The following is a 22,616-nucleotide window of genomic DNA, read 5'->3' as shown; positions in this document are numbered from 1 at the left end:
AAAGTGTGTTTTCAACTAAATGTTGCCTTTTGATGCCTCCACTAAAGGTTATATTTCTTTTCTTAGTGATATTTCACATTGACCTGTCAAATAAAGCATTATCGGCTTCTATGTTTAATTAAAAATTGCATATAAAAGTCCTCATTATCACTCATCATTTCCTAATTTACTCTACATTGCCAATCCAGTACATTAGAACATATTAGTTTCCTTGTTCTGTGTTGCATAGAACTGCAACTAATGACTATTTTCATTACTGTCTAAGTTATTTTCTTGATTAATAAGTTAATTGTTTGGTTTATAAAATGCCACAAAATACTTGAAATTACTTAAAAAATAATAATTTTCCTGAGGGTTAAAATTATGTCATCATGTTGCTTATTTTGTCAAACCAATCCTCCAAAATCCAAAGGTCAAAACCCAAACAAATAAGAAGCTAGAACTAGAGAATGTTTGCTTGAACAACTTAATTGATTATCAAAATAGTTTTTAAATCATTTTTCTGTTGATCGACTATTATTAAACCAACTTGGTCACAAGTAAGATATGATCTAGATCTGTCACATCAGCCATCAGTAAAACAGCATCTTTTGGCGTGGCGGGCACTGTGATGTGCTTTGGATGACTGCAAGATGCAGTGATAAGAACATATTTAGGTGTGGTGCAAGGACAACTTTCTAAGTTTTAAACCCTGAAAAACCAGTCTACACACTTTAGCCTGTAACACAACTAAGATTACAAATCTGTGTCAAGTATGACATAGGTAAACCAACAACAACAACAACAAGAAATGCACTGTCAATTAGAAGTGATCTGCGTGGAAATAGCCAAATTACACTAAACAGTAATGTCCTAACAGGTAGAAACTTGTGGAAGACAAAAATGACACTACCCCATGTGCAAAACCTACTCCGTAAAGAGATGGTTTTCCCAGTTTGGTGTGGATAACTGTCCTGCACAGAACTCTGACCTCAACCCCATCCAACACCTTTAGGAGGAGTGGAAGCTGGTGTAGCAGCAGATTAATGCCTGTGGTTTTGGAATGAGAGACTCAACTATCACATATGGGAATAAAGTTTGAGTGTCCATATATTCTCGGGCCCGTGGTGCAGCTACACTTTAGTCTTTATACAAAGAGTTAGACTTTGGAGTCAGCAGTAAACAGTAAACTACCTCACTGACATGTACCAGGACTGCAGGTGACAGTGACTGCCCAAACACACTTCAATCCACCAGATTGGACAGATTTATGTTAATAAACAGTTTGACATGAAGCTGCTTCTGCGTGTAAATGTATGAGTCTGTGTGTGTGTGTGTGTGTGTGTGTGTGTGTGTGTGTGTGTGTGGCAGTAGTATCAGGTGTAGAGGCCTGTTTGTGTGGATGCAGTCGTGCATAAACAGCTTGGCTAATGTGGAAGCAGAGAGTGGACGTCATGGATCAGGAGTGAGCACAGACACACAGGAGGAGGCTGCAGTCAGGAATCAGCAGCACTGCAGACTGAGCAGCTGTACTGTCACCAGGTGAAGCACTATCAAAGCTTTAGTTGCTAAAGTTTCAGGTAGATGTTCTAACAATAGTCTGAGTAACAGTATTTTTTTTTACAGTGAGAGCAAAGGTTTGTTTGCAGGAGGAGAACCCTGTGACTCGTACATGCCTTTATCTGAGGTAAGAAGCTGTCTGTTTGTGGGGGAGTTTATGGTTTTACGAGCGAGTGAACAGTAGAAGAATCATAGAAAATGGGGAAAGAGAGAGATGGTGGGGAGGTGCTGAACTCATGGTTGATATCTCAAACCTCCACCTCACCACTTCTGTGGTTGATAGGATCGAGTTAGAGATGTACATTGGTCAGCTACGTGCTTGTGCCAGAGCTTTGTGGGTAACTAAGGACTTTAAAATTAATTTAAAAAGAAACAAGGAGCCAGTGCAGTTTAGCTAAACCAGGAGGGATGTGATCGCCATTCATAGGTAATGTCTGTATGAGTTCCACGATGAATAGGAATCTGTGCATGAGTTGGCTTTTAAAAAGTGGTTTACAGAGCGATGAAGAGTGTAATGAGTGTTAAATATCATCTGAACTCCTCACTTCCTCTTCTTCTCTCTCCTCATCCCTCTTTAGTAAGCTGATCTTTTTGAGCCTTGGTAAAGGTCAAAGGTCAGGAGGAATTTGTAACAACAGGAAGTGTGTGTGTAAGTTATAAATATTTAAAAAGAGACAAGCGAGCTGTTCTGGACGATGGATTTATCAGTTTGTGTGTATGAATGATTAAAAAGTTCAGTTACTGAGGAAATTGATTTATTATTGATAAGATTATAAAGCCAATAATGACAGCTGATTGCATTATTGATTAGAAAAGATAATGCAGCTGATGAATTTCCACAACAGTAGCACACACACATTTTCCATCTGCAAAAACAGGTCCAAGTGTATATTTTGGTGATATATTTGTATTTTCTGTGTATGTAGATGTCGTGGCGTTTGTCTTTCCGCTGCTCAAAGTTTCGCCATGTCTTCGGGAAGCCGGCCACCAAGGAGCACAGCTATGACGGGGTGCCAATCACACGCAGCGTCCACGACAACCACTACTGCTCAGCCAATCCCTGCTTCATCGCCGTGGTGACCGAGTGCGCTGGGGGCGGGTCCTTTTTGGTCCTGCCCATCCATCATGTACGAAATAAAAGCTATTGCTAACTATTATAGTATGAAATTTGTGAACAATTAACTCTCCATGTGTTAAAGGACTTTCAAGGAACAGTTTGCCATTTGCAGAAGATCTCAGTCAATCTCATGCCTAAATGATAAATAAGAGGAAATCTTAGCTTAAAGGTGCTATATGTAAGTTTTTGATATTGCTACATAGCTAATGTTAGCATTAACAGCTGATCACTTACTAAGATTCAGTCATCACTGTGTTTACGTCCTCTGGGCAGTGCTACTTCCTCATCCTCTCATGTTGGACTGAGGGTAGACTAACGCTACAGTGATTCACTGTTGCAAAGTGGTATTATGTGACATGATGGGCTTGGGCTAGCTGGTTAGCAAGAGCTAGGTACGCTTGGTTAAATATTAATTTAATCTGGTGTGAATATTTGTGACTGCATGGTAAAATGCAATAAGTGGTAAAATGGTTTCACAGTCTGTCTCTCTCCCTCTCAGACAGGGAGGGTGGATCCTCAGCATCCGAGGGTGTGTGGTCACAGTGGGAGAGTCCTGGACGTCAAGTGGAACCCGTTTGATGATCATTGCATCGCCTCGTGCTCAGAGGACTGTACTGTATGCATCGTCCTGTTCATATTATCCTCTGTGTGTGGGTTTATATCTAAGTTCAGATGTAATGAGCCTGACGGTGGCAAAAACAAGCACTTTAGTGGGTGTATGTTGACATGGACAGTTGCCCATTGGATTACCAATTCAAAAGATTTTTGTCAGTGACTTCCAAAAACATCAGAAAATAGGTTAAAAATATTGGTGTTATCCTCTAGGATTAAACTTCAGTTTAGTTTCGCGTTAAGGCTAAGAAATGAATATTCTCACGAGTATAGCTCATAAAAACCAGTGTGTGTACATGTACGCAGGTGAAGATCTGGGACATCCCGGTCTGTGGCGTCCAACAGAATTTAACCAAGGCCAGGAAGACTCTGATTGGTCACTCCAGGAGGGTGGGGCTGATCGAGTGGCATCCCACAGCTGAAAACCTGCTGCTTAGCTCTGCCTATGACTACAAGGTCAGGAACCGCACAGTAGGTTCACAATGATTACTTATTTCTGCCCACCTGGTGTATGTAAGTCCAATGTTGTCTCTACCAACTTCTGGGGGAAATTTAGCTGATAATTCTCTGTACGTTCATGACTAGGACCATTTTCTCCTCTTTCTTACACTTTTTAAAATATTGATTATAGCCGCTTAAAGCAATTTGTGTTTCAGTATATTTAGGTAAACTCACCCTTTAAAACAGCCCTGACTTTGTCTCCTTTTCTGTCCCAGGTCTTTCTCTGGGACATCTCCCAGGTGGGTGCAGTAATTAGGATCCCGGTCCAGGTGGTTCTGATGCCTGTCCATCACCGCTATCCATCTGAGACGCTGCTGCTTTCCGTCAGCTTCAACAGCGATGGCAGCAGGCTGGCGGTCTCGTCCAAAGACAGACGGGTTAGAGTCCTGGACCCGCGGACAGGAAAGATTTTACAGGTGTGTTTCTGAAATATTTATCTGATTGTGTCCTCATGAAAACATGAGAACATTTATACTAATGTAACTTATGTTCTGCAGGTGTCCAGCAGTAAAACCCACAGGGCCAGTAAGGTGTTATACATCCCAGGGTTGAAGATGCTTCTGTCCACCGGCAGTTCGCCCTGGAACCACAGACAGATCGTCCTCTGGGACCCTGTAAGACAAGGCACACATCAAATAGTGACTGATTAGTTGAATAGATTAAGTGATTGCTGTAATCATTTGTAAGCAGGTAATCAGGAAGTCTTTATTCAAAAATATTGTTTGTATCTCGTTCTCGCTCTGTCTGTGTGTTTGTGTGCAGGACGACTTATCTGAACCTCTGTATGAAGAAGATTTGGACGGGTCTGCAGGAGTTCTCTTCCCGTTCTACGACCCAGACACACACATGCTCTACTTGGCTGGAAAGGTCATACAATGCCTAAACACTGCTTTAGCTGCTTTTCTTCAGTCTTAACAACAAATGTGTAAATCTTAAGCTGCAGACTCCTTCTATAGTTTCCTGTAGTTGGTTGAGTTTTTCTTCTCTATCTAGAGTACTGGACCCAGAGTTCAAACTCACTGCTTCAAGAAATACAGCTGATTGTGATTGTGTGCTGTAGGGTGATGGGAACATCCGGTACTACGAGCTGAGCGCTGAGAAACCTTACATTAGCTTCCTGACAGAGTACAGGTCCCTGCTGCCACAGAAAGGACTTGGTGAGATAAAACACACACTCATGAACAAACATTCACACACACCAAGATAGCAATTAACCATGTAAGTTAGCCATATCATTTCTAAATGTTGAGGATAAACCTAAGCAAAAGCCATAGTTACTACACAAAAACGTAGCAGTTATAGACCAAATCTGCACTACACATTCCAGTTCGTCAGGTATCTCCATACATACTACAAATTATTTAGCTAGCTAGATGTAGAATACACATTTAGTAAAAGGACCAACTAAAGCTAGCTGTGACAGTATTTATTTTGGAAAACTGCAAAGCTGCACAATCATACTTAATTTAGAAAAAGACCCAACTCAGTTAGCACAGAATGACATATTTTTGGAAAGCGACCAGTGTAGTTAGATGTTTCAGTACTTTTTTTTTTTTTAAAGACCAACTCTAGCTACCTGTGGAATACTTACTGTGAAAGACCAACTAATGCTGAGCCAACATGTATTTTAGAAAAGACCACTTTTCACTAGCTGTTTGTTTGTCTCTGAATTCTTCATTACCAACTCCTTGGAACTCTGATCTTGCTTTAGGAGTGATGCCAAAGCGTGGCCTGGACGTGAGCGTCTGTGAGGTTTTCAGATTTTATCGTCTCATCGCTGTCAAAGACCTGGTGGAACCACTGTCGATGATCGTACCACGAAAAGAGGTTGGTATCATATATTTACCTTACCTCAATAATATGTTGCATTTATTGATGATACGTAATGCAGACAGAAAGAAAAATATCCAAGATAGACGGACAAGTTGTGGTGTTTTTGTCTGTTCTTGCAGTCAGGTATTTTCCAAGAGGATCTATACCCAATGACAGCTGGAAACCAGGCGGCCATGACGGCTCAGGAGTGGCTGTCAGGGATCAACAGGGGTCAGCAACCCCTGAGTGCATTTGAACCAAAATGGCTGGCAGATTGGTTTCACGATCCCAATTTCTCTTAAGAGACAAATGTCTCATATGTGTCTTTGTCAGGCCCAGTGCTGATGTCCCTGAAGCCTGGGACTCAAGTAGCCAACCCTTACCCAGAAACCCCAGCTGAGAAGGGGCTGGTGAGGCAGCTGAGCAACCTCAGGTTCCAGATGGGCCCGGCTGTTGGTGCAGTGACTGGGACAAACCTGGACTTCATGGAAGTGGTAAAACACAGAGTATTTGGTCACTGGTTTGAACCACATCAAAATATCTATATATCAGGACATCATTGATGTCTTCAAGGTATTAATTCCAAGGCCATTTTCACTGTCAACCATTATCTTATTTAGTTTTATGACTTGACTCGGGGTTAAACTGAGGGGGGCAATAAAGACTATCATAATGATAATCATGATGTTTATTGGGCTGCAATAAAAATGACACTGTGGACCTGAGATTTTGGTCACCTTATGTCTAGGGGCCCCAAGCCAGATAATTTACCACATAGTAAATTATCTTATCTGTGGAATTATTATTTATCCAGAATGTAACTGCGTGTGCAATGTAACCACCAATAAAAGACTCTGTTGGTGTTTAGTGTTGGCGTACAGTAAAGCTAATAACCAATGAAAGTTTTGCTGCTGCTGTATAAACCTGCTGATCATCTCTCTCGAGGCCTTCCTTGAGGAACAGCTGGCATACCAGGACGCCAAGTACCCCAGAGATCTGAGCGATCTGTCGGGGTGGCAGCCAGATGAGACCCAGATCCCGCTGTGGATGTACTGCTGCACTCCACACTGCTGCGAACCTGCAGAGAGACCACCACCGACCACCGAAAGAGAGGTGAGGTGGGAATTAATTAGAAACAAGAGAGTACTCTCTGTGTTGCAAATGGTGTGGCATGAATTTTCCTTCTTCTTGCCAAGAAACTCATTTCAAAATTTACCTTGTATTTCAGCTCCTCCAAGCATTTTACAGACAGCAAGACGAGATTAGAGGCCTGAAGGAACAACTTAATAAGAAAGATGTTAGTATTTAAACACAACCACACAAACAACTAACACACTCTATCATCTTCTAAAATCAAAGCCAACAACCTTTAAGAAATTAAGGCTTCATACTCTCTAAAATTATAACTGAAGATTTTATCTCCCCTAAATGTTATTAGCAGTTTTGTCAAAATGACACATCACTGCCAGTTATAGCTTTACAATGTTAGTAATAGCATTGTAAAGGTATATAACACCTAAAAACTTTTTTGTAATTAAAGAGTGATGGAAGGTATCTGGTTCACAATTGGTTCATCTATTAGTCCAAATACCCCCAGCTGCGTATATTAAACATACTATTTTGGTGAATTTAAGTTTCTCTAATTGTCTCTGTTCTGCAGGTGAGGATCGCTCAACTGGAGCTGGAAATCAAAAACACCAGAAACAACATGAGGGCGACCTTCTGATCCTACCAACCAAGTCTACAGCTACTGTTTTGTCACTGATCCAATCAAAATACTCAACACTTCCTACCAATAAAAGACACACAGCACTGGCATTTTTACATGGTGATTGCTTTGTGTTAACACATTTAACCTTTGTCAGGTAAGTTCTTCAGCAGACCAATAATAATAGTATCAGTAATAGTAAATGCTTAGGTTCTTCACTGAGATTATAGAATATTCAATTTGAATTCAAACAAATCTGCTATAATGCCACAAAAGGAAACGGATGAACACCTGTTCTACCAAAGTCATTCAGTTTGTAAGATACAGTTGATTTTTTTACCTGACATTTCCATTTTTTAGCCTCTTTGCTGTAGGAATGGAAGCATCTATTGATCCACCACTGGATGGAATGTTGTGGAATTTGATACATTAATGATTCTAATTCCTTTGATGTGTCACCTGAAGATTCCAAACTTCCAAGAGTTAAAAGCCTAATAACGCTGCTAATAACAAAATTGTGGTTTTTGTCAATGGAGTCTGGTGGTGATATTGTGACTTTTATCTACTATTATCATACTCTAATAATACTAATATAAAGTAATGAGGGGACGCTCTCAGGGAGACAAAAGGCGAGAGTAGGGACGCCAGGAGCAAAATGTTAAGATTTTATTTACAAAGTCCTTTTTGTATGTTTTTTTGTTTGTTTTTCCTTTAACTTACAGAAAGTAAAAAAAAAACACAAATTCAACTAAGTCAGTGTAAGTGTGAAGGAACAACTGGATCTCTCAGGAGAGAAATGAAAAGAGCAGAGAGAGAGAGAGAGAGAGAGAGAGAGAGAGAGAGAGAGAGAGAGTGTCCCCAGACAACCATACAAAATTAAACAAAAACATTTTCTTTGAAAAAATATTTCTTTTAAAAAGCTCTGTTGGCAAAAAAGAGAAGAGAGAACACAGTTTGCCCTGAGCGCGCTCGGCCTCGGGGAAATGGGAGGAGGAGGAGTGGGTGGGTCGGTGGAGGTTTTGGGAGGAAAATCTTGGACGTTTGCTATGTTCGATAATCCCGTCAGTGACATCACAGAGCCTGTCGGGAGCACAATGATGAAATCACAGCTGGTTCAGTCCCAGAGAGATGATGTCAGAGAGGGGTGCTGGGGGAGATGGACAAGAAGGGACAAAGAGGAGGACGGGAAAAATCAAAGGTTCTAGTTTTTAGTTTTTTTTTGCATCCCAAAAGTGCCGTTACCTCCCACAAGCCCTTGCTCTATCTCCTCTACCTTCTCATGTTTCATCGCCGTGACCACGAGAAAGCTCTGACACTATAAATGAACTAACAAAATAACAAAGAGTAATTTCAACAGCTTATGAAGCAAACTCTTCTCATGATCGAGATGGTTTGTGATCTCAAACAAGGAAAGAAAACAGAAGCTTATGTTTTGATCACAAAACAACTAAGAAAAATAAACTATACAGCAAAACCTCGTCTCTGTGATGCTTCATTTGTGAGCTTTTTACACCTGGTGATGCTTTTACTTGTTAACGGAGTAGGAATACAGAGTTAAAACTGTGATAAATTCCCATCACATATTTTCTTGTGTGTGGCTTTTTTATCCTGCATTTTATCCACAAAACACACATTTTTCCTACAAATAAATCTGTCAGATAATCAACAAAAATCAAAAACCATCTGTTCAGTTGCATACTGTAAAATAAAATGAATCAGTTTTATGTGTTAATGTCACAGAGGCGGGGATCTCTAACCTCTTATCTTCAACTTTAATCTGTTGCAGGACTGAAACAATAACTCGATTAACTGATAAATTGATCGATAGAATATTTATCTGCAACTCTTGTGATAGTCATATGATCAGTAGTTTCATCACATTTTTCAAACCAAAAAAAGCTGAACAATGTCTGGTTCCAGCTTCTAAAAGACATTTAGAAGCTGGAACCAGAGACATTTTGTAGACAAAGCCATTAAACGTAACGATAATCGATAATGGGAATAATCATTGGTTGGATTTCTGATCTGCTTTGTGAATTTGAGGCTCTCAGGGTTCACACAAAATGTGCTGCCATGAACATGGTTAAATGAACAGATAATGATTCCTTTTTGATGAATTCTTTTAGATGTTGTGTTATTAAATGACGTAAACTGTTGTTTATTACACACTAAGGCATCTTGTAGAAGTTCGAGCTGTGGAAATATGAATTAAAAAAGAACAGATGACTGAGGATTGTAATGAAAGCACAGGATGATTAACGAGGTGTTTTCTAAGTTAACGGACATTGTTTTGGAGAGGCGGAGCTGTGGGAGGAGACCAGTTTCAGAAATGAGATGCAGCCCAGGAGTCGGCCGAGTGGAGGGGAGGGAGGGGGGAGGAGTGGGGCCAGTGTTGGTGGTGGGGTATGGGAGGGTAACCGGGCGAGAGGTCAGAGGGGTTTGCGGGGGTCTCTGTGGGTCCTTAATCATCATCTTCATCATCCTCGTCCTCGGGGTCCCTCTTCCTCTTCTCTCCTTTGGTCGGAGACGAATCCTCATCTAAAAACAGACGAGAGGTTTAACAACAACAACACAGGTAGGACTGAATGTTTTTCTTTGATCATAAAACTAAAACTGATTTTATTTATTATTCTACATCAATTAGTCGATCAACAGAAGAATTAATCACCAGCTATTTTGACTACATGATAATAAACTGATTGTTTTTAGGTTTTAAACTGCTGGTTGGACAGAATAAGACACATGAAGACATCATCCTGTGCTGTAGGAGGCTGTGTTTCACATTTTCAAGGTTTTCTGATGTAAAGAAAATAACAAGCAGGTTAATTGATAATGAAAATAATCAGCCTGACAGTGGACATTACTAAGCATCACTTTCTACATCCTAGAGTCGACGCAAAGAATGTTTTTCAGCGGTAGCATGACGACAGATTACAGTGACCCAAAAACTGTTACTGACCATCGTCCTCCTCATCGTCCTCATCATCATCATCTTCCTCACTGTCCACGTCTCCGTTCACCTCTCCGTCCTGCAAACAGAGAAGAGTTCGTCAGTGACGGCTGTTGCTTCACATCAACCAGTGCCGACAAATTAGCAAAATAAAGGTTCTTAACAGGACGAGCAATAGATCAAGCTGTTAGAGAAGCTGAAGAGCGCCCTCTGCTGGACAACAAGGAAAACTACAGCAGAAAGTCAATACTCAATTCAAATATCAAACTTTTTCCCATGTTTGAATAAAAAGTCATTTTATTCAACACAAACTCTCCGACCTCTACAATCTGCCTCAGTATTTCTTTATTTACCATAAAATATGACACAAGAACAACAGCAGCATTATAACATCATATCTGTGTAATAACCTGTTCAAAGGATTTAATGACTCTTTAAAAAACCCACAGTATCTGAGCTGAGACAACAAACATTGTGTATGAAGAAAAAAAACAAGATATATTCACCTCGTCATCACCGCTGTCGTCATCATCATCATCATCTTCAGCAACGACGTCCTCCTCGTCCTCCTCTTCCTCTTCCTCAAAGTCCTCTGATTCACCCTCTGGAACAAAGACAAAAACATTCATATTGTTTTTAATGACCAAAACCCAAAAGACATTTAATTTGTTACGATGTCAAAGACAGAAGAGCAGAAAACTTCCACTTCCAAGGAGCTGGAGTCAAAGAATATTTGATATTTCTGCTTGAAAACAAACTTGGTTAATTATCCAAACAGTAAATTTCAGTCAGTTGACTAATTGTTTGAGCTCTACAGCGTCACAAAGCTGCAACATGTCAACAAATTAACTCTACTCTAGTAGAACTTCATCGCAAAGGGATTCAGGGAGGAGGAGCTAGACCCTCACCTTCTTCGTCCTCGTCCTCGACTCCGTCTCCCTCTCCGTCAGAGTCTGAGGCCTCGCAGTCGTCGATGTCGTAGCCGTCCAGGTAGGTGAGCTGGGGGAGGAGCTTGAAGATGGACTCCCTGTAGTCTGCCAGGTTGGTCACCTCGCAGTTAAACAGGTCGAGACTCTTCAGCTGGGGCAACTTTTTCTGAGGGCGGAGGTAACAGATGTGATTAAGATCAGAGAAGTAAATTAGGTCTAATGTATCCATGGAAACATGGAAAGAATCGCTGTGATGAACAGGGAGATCGGAGCCTCTGTCCTCAACACCTGTTGTTGCTCTGAGTAACTTTGGTTTTTGATCTCCCTCTAACTGAGCGACAGTCAGCAGCTTAAACTGCTGGAATCAGACCCAGCAGGTTCCAGAGTAACGCTGAACTGTAGATCAGTTAGACAGATGTGTTTTTTCAGGTCTTAGCTCCACCCACCAGGGGCTCCAGGGTGCTGATGTCTTTGAACTTGTTCCCGCTGAGGTTGAGGTGCGTTAGGTTCACCAGCCGCTCCGCCAGGACCTCCAGACCGCCTGATATCCTGTTGTCGCTCAGCTCCAACTGCAGAGGAAGGAGAAGAACAACGAGTTTTATTTTCTCTGGATCTAAAACAATCAGCCGATCAGCAGAAACAGCAAAGATCTGCTGATTCCAGCTTCTCACATGTGAGGATTTGCAGGTTTTCAGGTGACTGGAAACAACATTAAATTCAAGACATTTGAGTTTATTCTCAATCCTGTTAAAAGGAGGCAGGTGCGACGTTTAAGTTTGCAGCTCTCACCTTTTTGAGTTTGTCCAGTTTGGGGATGTCTGCTACGCTGGTCAGGCCGACGTTGATGAGGCTCAGCAGCTCCAGGTTCGAGAACTCTTCTGTGATTCCTTCGATCTTCCCTTCGCCAGAGCGACAGTTATCAAGAACCAGCTCCTGGACCTGGAGGGAGGGAGCCGGGCGCGGTCAGTCCACTGTTATTTTATTTATTTATATATTTATTCTAGTCAGTAATAAAATCAGAGACAATAAGGAAAGAAACTACTGAAATAAACTTTCAGTACTTAAATCCTAAGACTGAAAACTAAAACCATAACACAACAGAAAAATGTCTGCAGTCTGAAAAGGTTCTTTATGTGTTCAATGAATTATTTTTAAACATAAAAATTGCACTACAGCTTTTCAGTTCCTCACTACTGCTGCTAAACACAATCATCCTTTTACACCAGCCATCAGTTTTTATTTCTGTCAAATCATATCAACTTTAACTGACTTCTTATAAAACTTCATACATGACTGAAGCCATTTTAAAGTCAAACAAATCTTAACATTGTGTTTAATAAACTGAGTTTGTAGAATAGTTGTTCAGTATTTTATGTTGCACTTCTTATGAGGTGTGAAGATTGGATTTGTTTTGTATGTATTTCCCTCCACACAGACAGTTATGTAAAGAACTATAGCGTGAACAGCATAATGTTTCAAGTGAAGCTTCATTTAGAAAATGATTTATTTATACAGGGTTTCCAATATAACTTATAATCTATTATCACCTCCAGAGTTTTAATTTCAGACACAGTTCTAATCTCTCTAATCGATTAATTTCTGTAGAAAAAGTGGGAACGTCTAAACTAATTTTACAGTTTAACAGTCAGAGCTGTGGTTTTAAAATGACTCTCATTTTCTTGATTTGACACCTGTGGTGTCACTGTGACTAATTCAGAGTCATTTCGTCCCAGTGAATTCTGCCACTCATGGCGACATTCAGAATAAGTGAAATGATGGAGGTTGAAAACCACAGGCAGCAGTTAGAAAATTCAACTGTATAAGAATCACAGTATTTTCCATGTCTTTAAAATTTTTACTAGAAGTTCAAAACATGTTAGACCGAACTGAACACTACAACATTTCGTACTGACCACACTGTCTGCTGGAACTTGTCGTCTTAATTTATGGAAAAAATATTTTCTGATTTTAGTTTGAGACACAGCTGCCTGCATGTGGACAACATTTAACATTTTAAAATGTGGCTTCTTGTATCAAAGTTAAACTAAATATGTTTCTCGCAGCACGAAAATACTTTATTGTTTATGTAACAGGGAAAGTGCACAGTTTTTTAATGCATTAGATGAAAACTCATTTTTGAAGCATTGACATGTATGACATTAAAGTAAATATCTTTTGTCAATTCTCAGACATTTTATAAACAAAACAATCTATTAATTACACAAACAGCTGACAGAGGCTCACTGATCCATATGTACTGGAAGATGAAGGATGTCTCCTGCAGCCCTATTTAGTAGTTGCTGGTGAGGATGCGCAATTGAACACAACACGGTTTAAACTTCCTCACGTCTTTACTGTAACTACAATATTTACTCTTGTATTCACATTTACATTTGCTAAGTTGGCCTCTGACTGTACAAACTTTGATTTATTATTGAAACACTGCAGCAAGAGGAAGCTAATTGATATAAATGTTAACTTTACAGTGTTAATATTGGAGATACACAAAAAGAAAACATTTAATTTAGAATATATGATTATGGATTCTGGATTACAGATATTTTATAATTCAGCAGACTTTAAAGGGGGAAGAAAATATTAATTTGCACAATTCAGGCAGAGGACACAGTATTAGGACGCAGCAGAGGAAGCAGGTCAGTGTAAAGGACACTTAAACCGTTTCATATTGGAACGGATCCCGGCCGAGACTGTGTTTGTAAACTCCCGACACACGTGATGCTGCTAAGCTAGCCCACCTGCTAGCTCTCCGGTAACGGTTCCTCCGCTATTATCTTTAAATATTACTCCCCCGCAGCAGGTTACACACCCGGCTGATAATATCCCGGTTTAAATCGGTTTAAAGGCGCGATCCAGGCGACTGAGCAAAACACACGACGTAGCCTCTTTAGCAAGCTAGCAGCTAGCACGCCGCTGGCTACGCGCCCTCACCACACGGGCTTCGACTAATCCCCGGAGAAACGCTAATATCAACAGCGTCAAATTGTGTTAATATATATGCAAACTCAAAGTCGTGAGGCTTTATAAATATGGAGTTGTTGTTATAAATATATATAAGAGAACACAGCACCAGAGCTAGTTTGTAAATCGATAAATAATAACGCATTTCCTGCTCTGCGCGAGTATTAAACGATAAAAGCAATATCATGACGAGTCATTTTTGCTCGTTAACGTTATTCTACATTTATACAACCACAAGGAATACTCAAATTCGTCGACGGAAAATAACTCAACATTTTTATTTGTTGAAATTGTGCGCAGGTGTTTACAAGTCAAATATAAACCGTTTTGCAACTTCGAAATAATGCGATCCCAGACTATAGCCAGGCCCCAGGAGACGCGGATGTGCATTTCGCCTTTAAGTTTCGCTTCACCAGAGCCGTCATAAAGTCGCAAATTCACGAATGTGTGCGGGAATTTTGAGGTAAATAATAAAAGTGAAGTTTTTAATGAAAACAAGGCGGTAAACAGCGGCAGCACGCAGCTCTTTACCAGCGATAAAACGGCCAAAAGGCACCGGAGCCCCGGATGTGAAATGAGGACTTATATTTAACTACTTAAAGTTGTGTTGCAGGGTTTATTTCTTAATTGCAGGTTGGCTGTGAGGAGTAAACACACATTTCGGCACTTTTCGGGAGCTGCAGACACCCTGCCATGTGCTCGCCACCCCTCCTTCTCCGGCCGGTCAAGTTTACACTGCAACATCTCCGACAAACAACGACTCAAACCCGGGTACTCACCTCTGTCGGCGACCGGTGCCTCAGCTCCAACGAGACCCTCTTCTTCATGTCCATTTCCTCTGGTTTCGGCCTGAGTTCGGGTCTCTGTGGTGCAAAAAACACTTGTTTCTCCTCGATCCTGTCTTCACTATCAACACGCGGAACCAGTGTGAAGGTAGCGACGACAAAAACGCCACATTTCCGGGGAAGATTTCCAAAATAAAGTTCTCATTATCGCAGCGGAAACGCACATATTGTTTCCCCGTATAAATAACATGCATTTCACATACAAGTCAACATAATATTAAATCTAGACCATCACAGATACTTTATAATAGTTTGTTAATGTTAAAAAGTTCAACATTTGTTTGTACAGATGAAGTATTTTTAGAGTAAAGAGCAGTGGGCTAACAACAGACGGATCAAGCTAAAGCTGTGTATATTAAGAACGATTAAAATGAATATGTGAATTACTTTGCATCTAAACTGCACTAAAAAGTAAAGACTGCTGTGTAAAACTGTGTAATACACGACAAACTACACTCCTGTATAGTTCTGTATGATCCAAGGAATTTATGTTACATGTGAAGGAGGCTTACTTTTTGCATTTATTCTGAAGGCAAGTCATTAAAACTTCCGGTACGCATGTATCTTTTTCCGTCGAACTTGATCACGAGTTCAGCGCGAGTAAAACGTTCCCGTGGCGTGTGTGAAAACTGGGTCAAGCCGCTTGTCTCTTAAATGCCCCCTGAAAGTGTCGGAATTTTGAGTTTCAAAACGCACATTGAGTTAATAAAACCAGTTTTGCTGCTTACATGATAATGTAATGCAGTTAATATTATATAGAGGAATAATCTACAAATATATCCGTAACAAGAGAACCTTTTTCAGATTTACTGCATGCTTGATTTTAGATATTAATAAAATTGTAAAGACTGATACATTTTTTATTATTATTTTGACAAAACTTACTTGATTTCATGCGAAATGTCATATTTTGTTGCAGGAGCTGTAAAGGTTGAGTTTCTGAGGTGCACTTGAATGCATCAGATGCTGATTCGGAAAAGGAGGGAAATGGCAGCATGAGGGAAACAAGGCTCCACAGCGCCACAGCGGCCATTTAGGGTAATTACATCATTTTAAAAAAATGTTGCTGGCTGCACTCAATGACATGGCTGTCATATGGCTTTCAGAACAATTATTTTTTGTCAAAATGTTTGGAAACAGAATAAATTTATTAATTACATACAAAATAGAATTTCTGGGGTAGAAAGCTATAAACTATCTATCTATCTATCTATCTATCTAAGAAGAACAGATTGGAGTCTTGTTGTCTGCAGTGTGTCAACATAGTGTTAATTCTTTATTGTCATTACATTGTAGTTCATCTTCACGACAAGCAGTTATACATACAGTGGTCTTAGATTATATCATCGTCCAATACGAGGAGAGCAACAGTTAGAGTTAGTATCACAGCTAGGTTTTTTCCATTTACCACAGCCACCCCCCCACCCCATCCCCCACCAGAACCCAAAAATCCATCCACCACCCCCCTCCCCTCCTCCACATCATACACCAATGTATTGACAATTGTCAATTACGCCACAGGTGCCGAACCAATAAATAGGACGCAGGAATAAATAAATAAATAATCAAATGAATACATACAATACATAAATAAATAGCAACAAGGTGTGTATATAGTCACATACACACATGTAGCTCACCAGAAGACACCAGGTTCCATAGGCATAGGGCTATTTTATACAGCCACAAGGCATACAGTATCATGGAACAGCCACAGGTCAGACCGAGGCCACATTATTACATCCCGGAGATCGTGGTTTGAGTTCTACAAACATTTATGTGAAGCAGAGTGGATCTGAGAGCAGAAACCTCACTGTGTGGTTTTTCAAAGCAAAAATAAGCTAATACGGAGAAGAAAAAGGGAACAGCAACTGTTTTTTTCAATGTAGTCATGATCCTGGAAGGTCAGCAGGTCACTTCACAGTTGTCTAGTTGTCTCCCTCTGTTTCCAGTCTTTATGCTAAGCTAACTGTCTCCTGGCTGTATCTTCATATTTAGCATTCAGACAAGAAAGGCAGTTGGCATATTTCCCAGAATGTCAAACTATTCCTTTAACCAGTTAATTCAATGAGGTCATTTCATTTGGCCAGATGTTGTAATACCTTCAGTCTGATTCCATTTGATAATCAAAGGAACTAAAAAGCTCTTCTTGAGCTTTGATAACAAAGACCTTGAACCTCCTGATTCACCCTTAAAACGAGAGCTATGGAACATTTACTCTCTGTCGGAGTATTTCTGCTTTCAGAGCCACTGAGGAAATTATGGAGAACCAAAGCTGCAGGTCAGTCTGCAGGTTTGGTTTGGAGTGCTGCACTCGATCTGTCAATCCAAGAGTGAGGTTGGGGAGGTAACATGGCTGAGGTCTGACTGTCATCAGGATGAAAGGGGAGGGTAACACTGTACAAGTCCCTCATTGAGGTTAGAATACATGTCGCCATAGAGGGCAAATCAGCACAAAAGAAAATATAAAAAAAGAAGAAAATGAAAAGGGCAACAAAGAACTCTGACAAGGTGCAACATAAATAAAAACATATTCAAGAGAGTTCAAAAAAGTCTTAAAGCACTTTGTAATTTGAAGAAGAGTGCTATACAAATATAGCTTAAGCAAGTCAAAAATGAAAAAAACACAATAAAGTAACTGGAAAATAGAAAATGAAGCGTATCAGTTAACATAGGCTCACTGCAGTGTGAGGAAAAAGCCAGCAGGACAAATACTTCCCCGATATTTTGTTGGAAAACCATCTCAAACAGCGGATGTAAAAAGCGGTTCAGTTTGCATGCAGCTCACAGACTTTTCCACAGGCGTACTCAGAAAATCAGGTTTCAGACTCAGAACACAGACAAAAACAAAGGAAGAAAAAAACAATGAACACAGTTGTGCTCCAAACCCCCGTCTTTTACAACAACCTGTAACAGTTACAGAAAAGCAGGTATGTGGCAGAAACAATGAAGAAAGACTATTACCAAGTCCTTATTTTGTTTGTCATTGTATCGTTGCCGTTGTTGTCACATATGTGCTTTGGCAATGGAAGAGATGTCTAAGCTCTTTGATTCAGATAGATAGATAGATATTTGATAGTTCTGCAGTTTTCCTTCGGAACCTTCTCTTCCTCTTATTGAAAGATTTTATTGTTAGATCATCGTTTATTGCCTTGGTATTCAGTGTTTATTAGAGATGATATTGATTCTCTACAACCTGATTGAAACTGTAGTTTTTATTTTTTTTATTACTATTTGTCTCCAAAAGACCATTATACCTTTCAAGAGGAACACGCACACGTCCCATCCTTGAACCAAAAGTTGTATAAAATGTTTTTTGTTTGCTGAAAACCTGGTAAATTATAACTGTCGTCAGCTAACTTGTTAGAAACCAGCATGATGTGACCCATTTCATGACCCTGACCCATAGCTTAAGAAACAACAAACAATGCACCATGGATTCACTTCCAATTAGTTATTTGTTTTTGTGATGTAGCAAAAATAGCTACAGTAGCGTCATGACACTTTGACATCATCACTGGGTTGGGTTGTCATGGTGTATGAGTATTCAGAAAATTAAGTATCTGTAAATTAGTAAACACCAAAAAGTACCTTAAAAATTATAAATGAGAGGAATACTTTTAGAATACCTCATACCTATGTGTAAAAGTTTCTTAATTTCTTGGTGTGCATCATGTAGCAGAATATTAGGAGACACTGGCTCAGGAAGAATGCTGTGATGTTATCTTCAATAAAAATCAGGGGCTGATTGAGAAGAGTCATTTGTCAGTAGTTAGTTAGTTACTTAGATTTTGATAAAAATAAAATTACAAAAAGAGTTAAATGTTTTCATGTGGTCTAGTCCATGCCAGTAATCTCCTGCCAATGGAAATTAGCAGTGCAATTATTGTAATACATTGCAGTTATATTACAATAACTGTATGATAATTTTGTTTTCACAACATCACCAGATTAATAAGCAATAAAGAATGTGCAAAAATTACACAAAAAGATTGCACAGTACAGCTGTTTAAAATGAAGGCCGTCCTTTTGACAATGTATTCCAAATAAATTCTACTTACATCTGTATTTAACAGAATATGTTACATTTAGGTTGAGGTATTCAGCATTCAGGCACTAAATACCTTACTTTTAACTTTGTAGTATTCTGCTTAACACTGCATCACCAAAGCACAAGTACGGGAATGTGAAGTGAAAGACTAGCTGGTTAGCCACAGCTGGCACAGTATTGTTAGTCATGCTAGCACAGATTCCTGCCAATGTTTGACCACATAACAAGCAATGCCTGAATAGAAAAACCCTAAGCTTTTTAACTGAATAATACAGTCTATGCATTAAATATCCAACCACATGGGTTTCTGTTTTAATTTAAAAAATGTCATCATGATAAATGAGAACAAAGTTGACCTGGGTACAGCACAGGCTCGGTAGTCAATCTTTGACACTATTCATGACACAATTTTTTTATATATACAATGGAGTTGATATAAACCCAGCACCATGAAGAATGCCATTCCATCAAATCATGATAGTACGTTTTTCAGTCTTCTGATTCGCCTTACAACAGATCTCTAACCACTGCCAGAACATTTTCAGTTGCTGTTATTCTCAACTCAAACTGGTCTAATTTTAAACAAAACTCTTGAAAGTTGCAGATCTACATGTGAAACTCCTCACATGTAGTGGCATCCTTCAGTTGCATCCTTCAGCCAATCCAGTTATGAGACAAAAACCAGTGACATTCTGCTATTAAAAACTGCTCTGCTGCCATCAAAGGCAAAACCCTATAACTTTGGTTTTACCAGTGTTTTTTCATGAACTGATTGTTAGCATTGTCTATAAAAGGTAGTTTTGTCACTATCTGTTTAATCCAACATCAGTGATAAGTAGTCTTATATATATATATTTAGTACTATAATTAACAATAAGTAACATCAACCTTTTTCTCCAGGTCTTTGCCAGAGTAGGTTCCTGAATATTCCTTTACCAAAAATACTGCTAATAAATTCGTAGGTAGCTACAGTAGTAAGACTTATAACCATTTTGCAAGTCCCTCTTTATCCTGTATGTGATGCACACTTGAGAACTAGCATGGCTAATAGTTGCCACCAATACTGACTGCTTACTGACCTGATAGGTTCAGTTTGGAATATTCAAATGTGATTTCATGCTGTACCCCAACAACTGTTTAGAGAGAACTACAGTATTACAACATATCTGAAGGGTTCTGAATCCTGTGTTAAATCTACACTGTCTTTAGGGTTCCTCAAAGTTCTGAGCACTCCAGGGTGTTTTAGAATGCCCCAGAATATTCATTATGTCAGCATGTCACCCAGGTTCTAGAATGTTAATAAGTGTCTCAAATTCCATGGCACATTTCAGAACATTGCTAAATTTCCGTAATTCTGAAACATTTCTAGATCATTCTGTGGACCCGTCAAAGTTGTAGAAATATTTGAGGGGCTCAAGTGTGTTGGCGACCTAAAATAGTGACAAACTTTTACAGTAACACTGAGGTTGAAAGACTTTCAATAGACCAGGTAATGTTTTGAGATGTGTAGAATGTTTCCAAGTTTCTGGAATGTTCAAAAGTTCTAAAAGATTAGAGGCCTCAAGAATGTTCTGAAGTTCAGAGAATTTTGTTAGTACTCTAGAGTTTTCCACAACCCAAAATTAGGGGCACTAGGGAAATTTTAAAATATGGTAGAAAATGTTGGATATTCTGTTGGTGCTTAAGATTCTAGAATATTCTCAACAGACAAAATAGAGCTGGTGAACAGACTGTTGGAGATGAGTGGTAGGTTGTCCCATATTTGAGTTTTGTGATCATGGCAGTTGACGAGATATCTGTCAACAACTGATGTGCCCTTTAGCAAGGCAGTGAACTGCGACAAAGTTGAAAATTGGAAGAAACTAGGTTCTCATCAGCTGAGGTAAAGAACAAGGTGGATATAATATGGGAATTCAAGAACAGCCACCACTGTTCACACAGTCCTGCATGCAAAAGCCACAAATAAGACGAATCAACAAGCATCTACTCCACACACTACACACAAAACACTGTGAATGGGCAAACACAGAGAAAAAACAAGCATCTTTTCCTCTGTGCATACTGCAACAAGCCGAGGCTTATCAGTTCACCAACCTGGTGAAAAAAAACAACCTGGTTCTGTTCAGTACAACGGGCCTGTGCTGGTTGTGTTAGCATATCACTGCTGTCAGGTAAATCACATAACCCAGAGTTTTCCTTTTCATTGCTAGAGCTGACATGTTTGTTTACGTGCTGAATGAGTTTCCTGACCCCCAAACCTTAAAAACCTGCTAAAATTCCCATTATAATAAAATGGATTTCAGAACAAGTCATCAAGTACTCTCTTTTTCATCATGGAAAAATCTACTTATTGCAGATACGGCTTTATTCCAAAGATGCACTCCCGAAAACTTAATTTAACTATCACTCAAATTTTGGATTTGGCTGGTTCATGCATAGCCAAGCCATTGAGCTGAGATTCTATGCAGACTCTGAGAAAGGCAGAGAATGTATGAAGAAGAGTATGAGATATACTCAAATAGTAACAGAAGGGGCTGATGACCTACTGTAGCTCTGGCTCATGGGTTAGTGGTCTGTATGGAGCCATGCTAAAAGGCAGTGCTAGCCAAGAGAGACAGCAACAAAGAAAGACAGACTGTGACAGTTGCTGAGAAATCTAGGGCTGTTGAAAAGCACAAGAAGGCAAGTCAAGGTAGAAAAGACAGAATTACTCCAAGAGAAAGATGGCAAGAAAAGTAAGAAGAGAGGAAGAAGACAGTATCACAAAAAAGCTGTCAGGCGGTTTAACTGACAAGCAGGAATTTGTGCTGGCTTGATCATAATAGAGTAAGAACAGGTCGAAACGCACACACAGACACATACATGCACGTACAAATACACTGTGCCTTATTCGTAAGTCTCCAAAGCCTCATTGGTATCCAGTGCTGCCCGGCTGAGCACTGTTACACTGTAAAAGATCATCAGCTCTTCGTCTTCTTGTCTCTTTCAATCTCTTCTCCCTCTCTTCTGCATCTCTCACACTAAAATCCTCCTCTCCCTCTCTTCTTCTTCTCTAATCACTGTCCTACTGCCTTGTCTCATCCACCACGTCTCCGGCTCCTCTCTCATTTCAGTCCATTTTGTGAAAGCAGAATGGCACAGAAGCACAGAAGAAGAAGTAGAAGGAGGGCGTGGTTTGTTGTTTATGCAAATACAGGCTGTTTTCGGGGTGTCTGGATTGGTCGAGGGGAAGGGTCAGGTCATTGGTGGGACCTAATGAGGGAGCGGCACCAGGATATCCACGTAGTTGATGGGGAAGAAGCCCGACTGGCCGTTGATCATGCCCTCGTACCAGTTGTCGTCGATCTGATTGGTCAGGGTGATGACGTCACCCTCTTTGAAGCCCAGCTCGCCTTCGTTTTCTGGCTCGAAGTCGTAGAGTGCTCTGCAACAGGGCTGGTCCATGGGGGCTGTGAGGGGACAGAGAAAAAAGGTACAAGGCAGGTTTGGTAATGTTTTTTTTAATGAGGAATTGTAGATCAAACTGAACTAAGTCTTTCTGGTCCATTTTTTTAAAATGTAGGAAAAAATGTT

At 39.9% G+C, this 22,616-nt stretch overlaps 3 protein-coding genes and 1 long non-coding RNA gene across 4 annotated transcripts in view; 2 read left to right on the top strand and 2 right to left on the bottom strand.

Annotated features, from left to right (window-relative positions):
- Positions 1-1,387: 1,387 nt before the first annotated feature.
- LOC108886834 (coronin-2B-like) lies at positions 1,388-8,032 on the top strand. Its single transcript, XM_051067138.1, has 15 exons — positions 1,388-1,521; positions 1,606-1,666; positions 2,466-2,666; positions 3,156-3,272; positions 3,575-3,724; positions 3,985-4,185; positions 4,267-4,383; positions 4,532-4,636; positions 4,830-4,926; positions 5,481-5,596; positions 5,722-5,812; positions 5,915-6,075; positions 6,527-6,694; positions 6,810-6,878; positions 7,242-8,032. The coding sequence occupies exons 2-15, from the start codon at positions 1,652-1,654 to the stop codon at positions 7,305-7,307; spliced, it is 1,674 nt and encodes a 557-aa protein (XP_050923095.1). The 5' UTR covers positions 1,388-1,521; positions 1,606-1,651; the 3' UTR covers positions 7,308-8,032.
- Positions 7,941-15,100, bottom strand: LOC108886837 (acidic leucine-rich nuclear phosphoprotein 32 family member B). Its single transcript, XM_018681903.2, has 7 exons — positions 14,927-15,100; positions 11,958-12,107; positions 11,615-11,737; positions 11,148-11,334; positions 10,746-10,843; positions 10,249-10,318; positions 7,941-9,827 (listed from the first exon to the last, which is right to left on the bottom strand). The coding sequence occupies exons 1-7, from the start codon at positions 14,978-14,980 to the stop codon at positions 9,751-9,753; spliced, it is 759 nt and encodes a 252-aa protein (XP_018537419.1). The 5' UTR covers positions 14,981-15,100; the 3' UTR covers positions 7,941-9,750.
- LOC108886839 (uncharacterized) overlaps positions 13,154-22,616 on the top strand; it is a 14,741-nt gene continuing 5,278 nt past the window's right edge. The window contains exons 1-2 of the long non-coding RNA XR_007809484.1: positions 13,154-13,938; positions 15,912-16,030. This is a non-coding gene — a long non-coding RNA (uncharacterized LOC108886839). The remainder of the gene's footprint in view (positions 13,939-15,911; positions 16,031-22,616) is intronic.
- LOC108886836 (endophilin-A1) overlaps positions 16,245-22,616 on the bottom strand; it is a 26,743-nt gene continuing 20,371 nt past the window's right edge. The window contains exon 9 of the mRNA XM_018681902.2: positions 16,245-22,492. Coding sequence (XP_018537418.1) covers positions 22,296-22,492 — 197 coding nt within the window. The 3' untranslated portion in view covers positions 16,245-22,295. The remainder of the gene's footprint in view (positions 22,493-22,616) is intronic.

Source organism: Lates calcarifer, unplaced genomic scaffold, assembly GCF_001640805.2.
Source record: "Lates calcarifer isolate ASB-BC8 unplaced genomic scaffold, TLL_Latcal_v3 _unitig_1152_quiver_589, whole genome shotgun sequence".
Taxonomy (NCBI): domain Eukaryota; kingdom Metazoa; phylum Chordata; class Actinopteri; family Centropomidae; genus Lates; species Lates calcarifer.
Note: the sequence above shows the minus strand (reverse complement) of the source record. Positions and strands in the feature narration are given on the sequence as shown.